This window comes from Mus musculus, chromosome X (assembly GCF_000001635.26).
Source record: "Mus musculus strain C57BL/6J chromosome X, GRCm38.p6 C57BL/6J".
In the NCBI taxonomy this organism is placed as follows: Eukaryota; Metazoa; Chordata; class Mammalia; order Rodentia; family Muridae; genus Mus; species Mus musculus.
Window position 1 is genome coordinate 17237405 of NC_000086.7, and position 13078 is coordinate 17250482.

The 13078-nt window shown below is 37.5% G+C and overlaps 1 protein-coding gene across 3 annotated transcripts in view; it reads right to left on the reverse strand.

Moving 5' to 3' along the window:
* The window catches only part of Efhc2 (EF-hand domain (C-terminal) containing 2), a 188001-nt gene that overhangs the window by 105356 nt on the left and 69567 nt on the right, over positions 1-13078 (reverse strand). For all 3 annotated transcript variants that reach the window (XM_006527706.4, NM_028916.5, XM_017318631.2), the window contains one exon: positions 6023-6173. In XM_006527706.4, the coding sequence (XP_006527769.1) occupies positions 6023-6173 (151 nt within the window). The remainder of the gene's footprint in view (positions 1-6022; positions 6174-13078) is intronic.

Genomic DNA, 13078 nt, shown 5'->3' on the forward strand with positions numbered 1-13078 from the left:
CATACCAAATAGACTATAACTACATTATTAGGAAGCTATCAGAAGATCCTGAACACACCTCAATTTCCTCTTTAAATTCATCATGATAAATCATTATGGAGGTGTTAGACCTAACTAAGTAAAAATTTATTCAACATGCACAGAAAGCATGAAACATAACAATAAGAAAGTAGGAAATACAGAATATATGTGTTAAATATAAAAAAGAAGGATGGAAGGACTAAAAGGTAACTAACTTTCAGGCAATATTAAATATATATGAGGCACCTGGGCTCTAAATATTCATGTACACTAAATATACAAGTCACTAAATATTCATAAGTCCTCAATATTCATGAGATCTTAATTCAGCCACTCATACATTGGTGACATCCATTCTGGCCCCAACTGCACTCTGCCCAAGAAACACAAACAAAAACCTATTCAGCGGTGCTACTGGTGAGCTGCAGCTGTGGCCAAGCATACTCATCCCCATACTGATCCGTTTGAGTAAGTGTGTACCTTTGGCCCAAAGTTTCTCCTGCCTTGATTCTTCTTGTTTAACCTTCAATATTGGTCTCTAAACCACACTACTTGCTATCAAGGTTTATAGAGGGGTATGTGTGTGTGTGTGTGTGTATGTGTGTGTGTGTGTGTGTGTGTGTGTGTGTATATGAGCTAATATCTACCCTAGGAATCAGGTACCATGTACTTTTCTTCCATTTAAACTTGGTCCAAAGTGTCTCTTTCTTCCTGCTCCTCACTGTATTTTTTTAAAGATTTATTTATTTATTACATGTAAGTACACTGTAGCTGTCTTCAGACACACCAGAAGAGAGCGTCAGATCTCGTTACAGATGGTTGTGAGCCACCATGTGGTTGCTGGGATTTGAACTCTGGACCTTCGGAAGAGCAGTCGGGTGCTCTTACCCACTGAGCCATCTCACCAGCCACTCCTCACTGTATTTTTGAATTGTCTGACTGTTTAGTTAGTTGGCTTGATTTTGTAGTATGGGAAATGGAACTCAGCACCTTTAATGTGCTGGGTAAGGGCTTTAAAACTAAACTATATACCCAGCTAGCCCTTGCTAAGCATTTTAAATTATTTTACTGTATTATGTGATTCATTAATTTTAATTTGGCCCATGAGCCTTTTCTTTGGTGGTCTATGGGAGAGTCTATCTACATACTTCTTGGAGGCCAACATTACTTTGAGGTACTTATATAAGTGCCACATAAAGAACAGATAATGAGTGGAAAGGAAATTGGAGACAGAGTGTTCATAGTAGGCAGCTGTCCCATTCCTATAATCAAGCAACAAAAGTAGCATAGGTTTGAATAATAACAAAGAGAACAAAAAGACATAGACATATGTTTTGCTGAGAATCAAAAAGCAGGACAGTAGGTTAAGTATGAAGAAATGGGGAAAGTAAAAAGTGGTACATATTGTAGTCAGACAGAGAAGTTACAAAGTGTGAAATATTACAGGTAGCAATACTCCAAAAGAGAACACACACACACACACACACACACACACACACACACACACACACACACACAGTAAAACATCATGGCTCCTCGAAGAATAAGAAACAGCACTAAGACCAAACAAACACTCAACTCTCCTATATTCCTACTGTGCTGTTAGTGCAAAGAGTATCTAAATAAGGCACTCACTTACCCATCAAAGATATTTGAGTCTCCCTATTTCAAACATCTTTTGTACTGCTCTCTAACACATGACAAATTGTCAGTCCTGCCATCATCATGATTGATATCCCTTGACAGCATCTAGAATCCAGTCTCATTTCAGAGGAAGAACCACAGCACAAAAGGAAATGTCATTTCCTTTTATCTCTAGGATCAGCTTCCCTGTGGCCACAAGGTAAACTCTCCTTTATAGCAGAAGTGGAACATTGATAAAGACGACAGGCATTTACAGAGAAAGAACAGGGCTCTGTTGAGATACTATGGCAGTTAATCTTGATGATTTCATTGGACTCAGAAACACCAGGAAACTAGAAATACATATCATGGTTACATCTGTGAGGGCATTTCCAGAATGATTAAATTAGGATAGTCTTGACCTAATAAACAGGATAACTTAGACTTTAACAAAGGAATTAATCCATTAATGGATTCAAAACATGAAGGGTTCTCTTTGGAACATGTAGAACTTTAGCCAGTAGGCTCCGATTGGAGGGATTAGGCCATTAGCATATCATTGGTGGTTGTACCTTGCACTGGCTCCTGCTTCTGTTCTAGTCAGCTTGCTGATCATCACAATGTCTGCTGCCTACTAAGCTCCTTGCCCAGCCACATACACACACACACACACACACACACACATACAAGCACTGAGCAGAAAGAATGACCAAACAGGTATTGCCTCCCTTAAGTTGTTTCCATAAGAAATTAGTCATAGCAATGCTAAAGCTAACTGTCACAGTTAAACAACCATCAAGGTCATGATAATTTCCATAGTGTTAGCAGTAGGTGAGGAGAAACAGGATGACACATGTGGCAGCCAGCAAAATCATGAAAGAAGAAACATTGTCACCCTGAAATTTACAGGGGGGGAAGCTTTCTTTTTTTATTATTTTTGTATTAGATACTTTCTTCATTTACATTTCAAGTGCTTTCCCGAAAGTACCCTATTACCCGCCCCCCCACCCCCCATCCCACCCACTCCTGTTTCCTGACACTGGCATTCCCCATGTACTGGGGCATATTATCTTCACAAGACCAAGGGCCTCTCCTCCCACTGATGGCTGACTAGGCCATTCTCTGCTACATATGCAGCTAGAGACACAAGCTTGGGGGGAGGTACTAGTTAGTAGATATTGTTGTTCCTCCTATAGGGTTGCAAAACCCTTGAGCCCCTTGAGTATTTTCTCTAGCTCCTCCATTGGGGGCCCTGTGCTCCATCCAATAGATGACTGTGGACATCCACTTCTGTATTTGCCAGGCACTAGCATAGCCTCACAAGAGATAGCTATATCAGGATCCTGAAAACAAAATCTTGTTGGCATATGCAACAGTGCCTGGGTTGGGTGGCTGTTTATAGGATATATCCCCGGGTGGGACAGGTTCTGGGTGGTCCTTCTTCCAGCTCAGATCCACACTTTCTGTCTCTGTAACTCCTTCCATGGTTATTTTGTTCCCCATTCTACTAAGAAAGATCAAAGTATCCACACTTTGGTCTTCCTTCTTCTTGAGTTTCATGTGTTTTGCAAATTGTATCTTGGGTATTCTAAGTTTCTGGGTTAATATCCACTTATCAGTGAGTGCATATCATTTGAGTTCCTTTGTGATTGGGTTACCTCACTTGGGTATCCTCCAGATCTATCCATTTGCCTAAGCATTTCATAAATTCATTGTTATTAATAGCTGAGTAGTACTCCATTGTGTAAATGTAGCACATTTTCTGTATCCATTCCTCTGTTGAGGGGCATCTGGGTTCTTTCCAGCTTCTGGCTATTATAAATAAGGCTACTATGAACATAGTGGAGCATGTGTCCTTATAACCAGTTAGAACATCTTCTGGGTATATGCCCAGGAGAGGTCTTGATGAATCTGCCCATAGTACTATGTCCAATTTTCTGAGGAACTGCCAGACTGATTTCCAGAGTGGTTGTAGCAGCTTGCAATCCCACCAGCAATGGAGGCCTGTTCCTCTTTCTCTACATCCTCGCCTGCATCTGCTGTCACCTGAATTTTTTATCTTAGCCATTTTAACTGGTATGAGGTAGAATCTCAGGGTTGTTTTGATTTGCATTTCCCTGATGATTAAGGATGTTGAATATTTTTTTCAGGTGCTTCTCAGCCATTCGGCATTCCTCAGGTGAGAATTCTCTGTTTATCTCTGTACCCCATTTTTAACGGGGTCATTTGATTTTCTGGAGTCTAGTTTTTTGAGTTCTTTTATATATTGGATATTAGTCCCCTATCTGATTTAGGATTGGTAAAGATCGTTTCCCAATCTGTTGGTGGCCTTTCTGTCTTATTGACAGTTTCTTTTGCCTTACAGAAGCTTTGCAATTTTATGAGGTCCCATTTGTTGATTCTCAATCTTATAGCACAGGCCATTGCTGTTCTGCTCAGGAACTTTTCCCCTGTGCCCATATCTTTGAGGCTTTCCCCCACTTTCTCCTCTATAAGTTTCAGAGTCTCTGGTTTTATATGGAGTTCCTCGATCCACTTAGACTTGAGCTTTGTACAAGGAGATAAGAATGGATCAATTCGCATTCTTCTACGTGATAACCACCAGTTGTGCCAGCACCATTTGTTGAAAATGCTGTAGCTTTTATCCACTGAATGGTTTTAGTACCTTTGTCAAAGATCAAGTGACCATAGGTGTGTGGATTCATTTCTGGATCTTCAATTCTATTCCACTGATCTACCTGTCTGTTGCTGTACCAATACCATGCAGTTTTTATTATAATTGCTCTTGGGGTCAGGCATGGTGATTCCACCAGAGGTTCTTTTATTGTTGAGAATAGTTCTTGCTATTCTAGTTTCTGCTATTCCAGATGAATTTGCAAATTTCTTTTTCTAACTCAGTGAAGAATTGAGTTGGAATTTTGATGGGGATTGCATTGAATCTGTACATTGCTTTTGGCAAGATAGCCATTTTTACTACATTAATCCTGCCAATCCATGAGCATGGGAGATCTTTCCATCTTCTGTGATCTTCTTCGATTTCTTTCTTCAGAGACTTGAAGTTCTTATCATACAGATTTTTCACTTCTTTAGTTAGAGTCACACCAAGGCATTTTACATTATTTGTGACTATTGTGAGGGTGTTGTTTCCCTAATTTTTTCTCAGTCTGTTTATCCTTTCTGTGGAGAAAGGACACTGATTTGTTTAAGTTAATTTTATATCCAGCTACTGCACTGAAGCTGTTTATCAGGTTTAGGAATTCTCTGGTTGAATTTTTAGGGTCACTTCTATATACTACCATATGGGTTTAGTGCAGAAATCTATCAGACCTTAAAAGAAGATCTAATTCCCATTCTCTTCAAACTATTCCACAAAATAGAAACAGAAGGTACTCTACCCAATTCCTTCTATGAAGCCACAATTACTCTGATACCTAAACCACTAAAGATCCAACAAAAGAAAGAAAACTTCAGACCAATTTTCCTTATGAATATCGATGCAAAAATACTCAATAAAATTCTCACTAACCGAATGAAAGAACACACCAAAATAATCATCCATCATGATCAAGTAGGCTACATCCCAGGCATGCAGGGATGGCTTAATATACGGAAATCCATCAGCATAATCCACTATATAAACAAACTCAAAGACAAAAACCACATGATCATCTCATTAGATGCTGAGAAAGCATTTGACAAAATCCAACACCCATTCATGATAAAAGTCTTGGAAAGATTAGGAATTCAAGGCCCATATCTAAACATAATAAAAGCAATATACAGCAAAACAGTAGCCAACATCAAACTAAATGGAGAGAAACTTGAAGCAAACCCACTAAAATCAGGGACTAGACAAGGCTGTCCACTTTCTCCCTACCTATTCAATATAGTTCTTGAAGTCCTAGCCAGAGCAATTAGACAACAAAAGGAGATCAAGGGGATACAAATTGGAAAGGAAGAAATCAAAATATCACTATTTGCAGATGATATGATAGTATATATAAGTGAGAAGAGCTTTCTTTTCTCCCAAGAAAGAAGCAATAGCATCCTGGATGATGGTACTGGGGTGATATAGCGACACTAAAGAAACCAAAAGCTTTAAATACATGGTCATAGACACAGGAAAGTTTACTATACTAGATACAGTAATATAGCATATTACTAGGGGGAGGGCAAAAATGGCCTATGTTGAGTTATAAGTGGCAGAAATATATGTCACTATTGTGAACTACAGGCTAACATCATGTTTACATTCACTGCTGCCTATAACTGAGATGCCTAAGTATTAGCATGGGATCTTTCACAAAGCTAAAGACAGACAATATATAAAGGCAGGAGTTGAAAGCAAAAATATCATGTTGCAGTTTTAAATAGATACCTTGAGGCAGTCCACTATTTATCACTTCTGGTTCATTTACTTGAATGGTGTCATCTTCAAGGTAGAAATAGATTTTGTAGTATCTTATTCTAAAGATTTCTTGTCTTTTATCAGATATTTCATCTTCCAAATAGGCATCAAAAGATAACACCTGTTGGAACCATAATTATAAACTGTGAAAAAAACAGCAAACTTAAAATTAATAAAACTATGTCCTATACAACCTTTGTTAAAGAAGAAATTTGGTTTTCTCCAAGACATTCTATATATCAGCTAAAGAAAACAAATATACCAATCTCAGTAATAGTAAGTGAAAATTATTTGACTTTCACCGCAGTCTGGTTACAACATCAATAACAAAATTATATTAAATTAATAATTCCTTCTTTCAGTTCTTCAAAAAAGTAAACTTTGTCCATCTTTGGAATCTCAAAATAGGATTCACAGTGTGTGTTAGAAGCACGAAATACTTTTTCTTTCATGATGAACAAAACTTTATTTTTCTCATTAAAAACAGCACAAAGCTACTTTAGCTATAGAATAAAATTATTCTGAGACTTAGTCTTACTGATTGCTTGCCTTGACTTAGCTCAAAAAGACCAATCTGAAAGCCTTCTAAGAGCATGGATACTCCACCTGCTATTTCTCCAGGAAGCTAAATAATCTAGCACTGACATGTGAATGGGGAATGAAATTGATTCTAAAGTGGTTATGGTAAAAAATCAGAAACAGTTAAAACACTGAATAAAAATGAGGATATGACCACTCCAAGGTATGGTTCAGGAGAAAGTTTTTACTGTATATAAGAGAGCAAGTACAGCCAGAGGCATCCAGAGAATGCAGAGCAGGAAAAGAAAGTACACTAGGCATGGCCACTAAATCAAGCCACAGGACAAAAGAGAGAGAGGAGGAAAGCTAGTGAGGAATAGAAGATAGAGAAGTGGCCAGAGGAAGCTAAGCTCATTGCCTGGAGAGGTTAAGGCTCTTCTTACTTACCCTTAACCTCTCTAGGCCCTGAGTTTAGCTTCTCTTTCCCCAGCTTCTGATTCTAATATACCTTGCCATTTTAGATCTGTAATTGCAGTACTCATGGCCAAATAGAAAGCTGAGACAGGAAAATCAGCCAAAGATGCAGGTATGTAATATAGTGACAGAAACAAGAGTTCTCGCCTCAAAAACAAAGTGGAAGCAGATATCACACTCCCAAAAGTTGTCCTCTGATCTCTAAATATGTGCCCACACCAAACAAGTACAAAAGTAAGTGATTTCACCAAGGTAAATGAATTCCATCTATCAAAGAATTCAGAAGAGGGAATTTAAAATCTGTTAGAAATGAAAATGTATAGAAACATAACTATAAGTCTAGTCTAGTAATTAATGTCTATAATTCTAGCACTTGGGAGACTAAGGCAAAAGGATTGCTGCCAGTTCATAGCAACAAAGAGTTCCATGCTGAAACTATATACTGAAACTATAAAGTAAAAGTCTGTCTCTAAAAAGAACAAAAAAATAGTGGAGATGATGATAAAAGGTTTTATAATTTCCGAGTTAAACCTAGAGGACACAAATGCTTGAAATTTTCTTTTTTTAAAGTGTGTGTGTGTGTGTGTACATGTGCGTACATGTACACATCATAGGGGTCAAAATACGACTTGAAAAACTAGTTCTCTCCTTACTTGATGCTGGTTCTGCGGATCAAACTCAGCTCTGCAGCCTTGGCAGCAAACACCTCTACCCACTGAGGAATTTTCCAGCCCTCCTTCTTAAAAAGAAATGCTATTTTCTTAAAAACAGAGTGTGAATGGCATTTGGTATAATATGTAATCTTTATTTCCTCACACACTTCAAAAGTCGCCACAGTATTTACTATACTAGGTTACCTCCCTGATCACCAAGGTATTTGGAGAGTTTTAATCATACAGATTACAGGATATAAAATCAGCTCTTAAAAAAAAGGTACATGAGGAAAAACAGTTTTGGAAGGAAAAATTTAAGGTTTATATTTCTAGATTTAGGATCATGTTATAAATAAAGTCGAGAAATTCAAAGCAGTCAAAAAAAGTACATTTTGATGGGTGACTTGCAATAACTTGACACAGTACAATTTTAGTTTTCAATGAAAAAGTTAAAATTATTTTCATGCCAACTCAGTTATTTGCTTTTGACTACATAGTCCAAGCTGGATTTTAACATTCATTTTGATTCTTATCTTACCCTTAAATTGTTATCAGCGATTACTGTCTAGTGAAGCACTGACATGAAATAGTATTGCATGCAGAAGTCTGTCTACTATCCATAAAAAGATAGGACTTATAATTATAAGGCTAAAGCAACAGCCTAATCTCTCAGAACAAATTACATATTTTTAAATGAGGGTTTAGAGTAATCAATGCATAAGTTTTAGGGATTATTTACTCAAGAACTAACATCTAAATGTAAGACAGGTCTAATGTCTGGGACCTCCATTCCCAGTGCTAAGGGGGACAGGACTTGGGGTATAGAACATTGGGAATCCGAACAACACAGTGAGACCCTGTCTCAAGAAAACAAACTCCAAGTGTCAAAATCTTACATATCAATTTCTAGAGAAGCTATTAGGAAAGATAAAATACCAATAATGTCCAAGAAGGCTTGACACTTTGAAAAAGGGAGATCAGTGTCACGGGTCAGTTGAAATTTAAAATGTTTAGGAAGCTGAGCATGATGGTACACACTTGTAGTCCCAGCCACTCAAGAGGCTAAGGCTCCCTACTTAAGCACAGATTTTCCAAGCCAACCTAGACAACATTGTAAGACCCTGCCCACAAGAAAAGGCTGGGGTGGGGCAATAAGATAAAGAGGAAAAGAGAAGATGAATGGGTCAGAGATGAGATAAGATAGAGAATATAGCACAAGTGAGTATATAAAAAGACCTGGGTTTGATTCTAGAACCACAAAAAATATTAATAAAAATATTTAGGCTCCATTTTATAAGAAAGGAACTCTGAGGTAAGTTATGAAATACTAAAGAAGGTATGAATAACAGTATAAAGAAAATCAGTAGAGTGCAAAAAATCTAATACCACAGATAGATGAAATTCAAAGAAAAAAAATCACAAAAAATCAATCTAAAAATGCTTTAAATAAGTAAAAATTCAGAAGAGCTCACCAAGAGAGACTATATATAAAATCAGAAATGAGACACTATGTGATCTAAAACTTGTAAGATTCATACTGGGGAGAAGCCTTATAAATGTGAAGCACCTCTTAGAGTACAGCACAACCTCCCTGAGAGGATTGACATCTAAGAAAACTGATAATTGTGCTACCCAGTGTCTAAGGGCAGAGTGGGGTTATCTGGGAACACCTCTACATTTGAGGTTCCAGGGGAAATCCCTAATGAACACAGATTCAGACCAATTGGTGGTGAAGCTTCTAGAAGCTTCCTACTGCCCTCTGTATCCCACTCAGGCTGGTCCCAGAGAGAAGATACTAAACTGATGATCTGCATTGTTTCTTGGAACCAGAGCAAGTAAAGCCAGGTGTCTTTCCAGGCTCAGATGGCCCAAGATCCTCAAGGCACGAAGACCCAAGCTTCAGGTGCTCACATGGCTACTGTTCTTCCCGGTTCCTTTGCTGGTCTGCCTAGAATGGCCCACTCTGTGCCTTCGTACCTGCTTCCCCACAATATTACTTTATGCCTAACTCCAAGTCAGACTTGGGAAGTTGCCTCTCCATGCCATCCCTCTAATGTTCTCCCTGCTTTAATCCACAGTGTCTGTTTTCTCTTCCCACATCTTCCTCCCACATCTCACAGGCTCCAGCCCTATGGATTCACCTCAGGCTCATCTCTAATCTAGACCCTCCTGAAGTATCACCTCCTGTGAGCTCACCTTGGGCCTCCCACTGGATTTTTATCAGGGCTCTCTTTTCTCACCTCTTCCTGCCTTCATTCCATCTCCACCCACTTTCTTCCAGGCGCATCTCTTTCTGCTACCCAGATCACAGTAAATCATTCCATGACACAATATGTTGTCAGTGAGTCACCTCCTTAACAAACAAGCATGCCAGGATACATGTCATTTTGGCCCAAGCAATTACTCTAGGTATCCTCAAATGTGTATAAGAATGTTGTCATTTGTCTTTGAGCACAGTGTGTGAAAGTGATTTCAAAGAACTGGTCTGCCTGTTGGGCAAAATAAAAGAAAGAAAGAAAGAAAGAAAGAAAGAAAGAAAGAAAGAAAGAAAGAGAGAGAGAGGGAGGAAAGAAGGAAGGAAGGAGGGAAGGAAGGAAGGAAGGAAGGAAGGAAGAAAGAAAGAAAGAAAGAAAGAAAGAAAGAAAGAAAGAAAGAAAGAAAGAAAGAAAGAAAGAAAGAAATTAGGTAATATAAAAAGAGATGAAATAAAAATACTAGGAAGAAATAAAACATCACTATGGGCAGACAGGTAAAAGCTAAATAGGTAAAAGTATAAAATTTAATTATAAACACGACCTAATAAAAATATTATAGTTAGAAAATATAACAGGAAGACATATGCTCGCAATACAAAAGAAAAATCCTACACAGGACCAGTGAGATTGATCAGGACATAGAGATTATGAAGCCTGATGGTTGAAATTCAATACCTGGAACCTACATGCTGGAAAGAGAATATCCATTTCTGCAAATTGTCCTCTATTCATGTACACAGTGGCACATGAACATATGCACACCTGTTTGCATACACACTTGTACATATTAGGTAAATAAATGTAATAAAATTTAAAATTATATAACAAAGCAGTTTTAATTAAAACTTTGTTCCATATAAAACCCAAAACATTTGCTATAAGATACAGAACTTGACTACAAATCAATTATATTTCTGGATATGTAGACTACAATATTTCATTTGGTGGTTTCATTGGAATTATGAACTGTCATAATAATTCTTAGTAAATCTGATTAAAAATAAGCCAGGTACTATTAATAACAACAGCAAAAAATTAAGGAGCAATAGAGACCTAGCTCACCCAGATTTTATAATCAAATGGCACAATTATTAAAACAGAACAAAACCAGATTATTGAGACACATACCATTTGATGATAAAGAACAGATTCTATAGCCGGGAGTGGTGGTGCACGCCTTTTATCCCAGCACTTGGGATGCAGAGGCAGAGGCAGGTAGATTTCTGAGTTTGGGGCCAGCCTGGTCTACAAAGTGAGTTCCAAGACAACCAGGGCTACAGAGAAACCCTGTCTCGAAAAACCAAAAAAAAAAAAAAGAGAGAGAGAGAGAATAGATTCTATTGAGTACACAAATTTAATACATAATAAAATAATCACAAATGACAATTACTAACTTAAACAAGCTGGCTGTATATCTCCACCTAATTAAGTATCAGCTTTATCCCAACAAATCAACCTCTTTCAGGACAGACACACACACAAATAAGGAGGTGAAGGTGACAGCACATAGGAAGAAGGACAGAATGATGGGACACTGTACGGAATTCTAGGATTTAAAGAAAATAAAATGGAAAATATGAAAAGAAACAAACTTGGCATTTTATAATAATTTTTACATGAACAAAGAATTCTCACCCTAGGAATACCGAAAGGCTGAGAAACACCTGAAAAAATGTTCAACATCCTTAATCATCAGAGAAATGCAAATCAAAACAACCCTGAGATTCTATCTCACACCAGTCAGAATGGCTAAGATCAAAAATTCAGGTGACAGCAGATGCTGGCGAGGATGTGGAGAAAGAGGAACACTCCTCCATTGTTGGTGGGATTGCAAGCTTGTACAACCACTCTGGAAATCAGTCTGGCGATTCCTCAGAAAATTGGACATAGTACTACCGGAGGATCCCTCAATACCTCTCCTGGGCATATATCCAGAAGATGTCTCAACCAGTAAGAAGGACATATGCTCCACTATGTTCATAGCAGCCTTATTTATAATAGCCAGAAGCTGGAAAGAACCCAGATGTCCCTCAACAGAGGAATGGATACAAAAAATGTGGTACATTTACACAATGGAGTACTACTCAGCTATTAAAAAGAATGAATTTACGAAATTCCTAGGCAAATGGTTGGACCTGGAGGGCATCATCCTGAGTAAGGTAACCCAATCACAAAAGAACTCAATGAAATGTACTCACTGATAAGTGGATATTAACCCAGAAACTTAGTATAGCGAGATATAAGGTACAATATGCAAAACATATGAAACTGAAGAAGAACGAAGACCAAAGTGTGGACACTTTGCTCCTTCTTAGAATTGGAAACAATCACCTATAAAAAAAAAGACTATATAAAAGAAATTAGAAAAACAAATGAAATGTTTACTTTAAGAAATTACCAGATACATCCAATTAAAATTGCCAGAGGCCTCAAGTTTGTTACTGTATGTTTCTTCTGTTAAAAGGATAGTTAATCATGGAGGGTTTGGGTTTATCCTGAAACATATTATTTTTCTGTTCCAGGCTGGCCATGAACTTCTGATCACCTGGTATTGCAGTATTACAAAAGAACCACCATGCCTCAGTTCATATAACATTTTTAAATATTGCAGTTCTTCTGAGACAATGTGGAACAATTTTTAAAAATCCTAAACCTATCCTTCTTGAGACTCGGGAAGTCTGGGCACATAGCCTAAAGAGAGGGAAAAATCAAACTAGAAATCTTAAATGTTGCAAAGATATTTTACTGCATTTTTTAATTATAAGGGAAAAAGAGTAGAATGGGGGGGGGGGTCTAAAAGGTTTGAAACGAAATAGTTTGGTAAATTAAGTGTATGTAGTTCCTGGGATATATAAACTCACTAATACAGTTTTAAGAACCATATAGTAATAATAAAATTACTTGAGACATGCAGAAATGTTAAGTTAAAAATTACAAAGAATGGTTATATGTCATAATTGTTTTAAGAAGTATCTAAGTGGGCTAAAGGATAAGCTCACAACCAAAAATATAGGAAGTATGTAAGTTTAGTTATACTTTTTTAAAACTATACCTATGCTATTTGAAAAGAGGGAGAATGTAGGAAGGGGACTAAATACTTGATAGATTATCAGCTTTATGTTAAC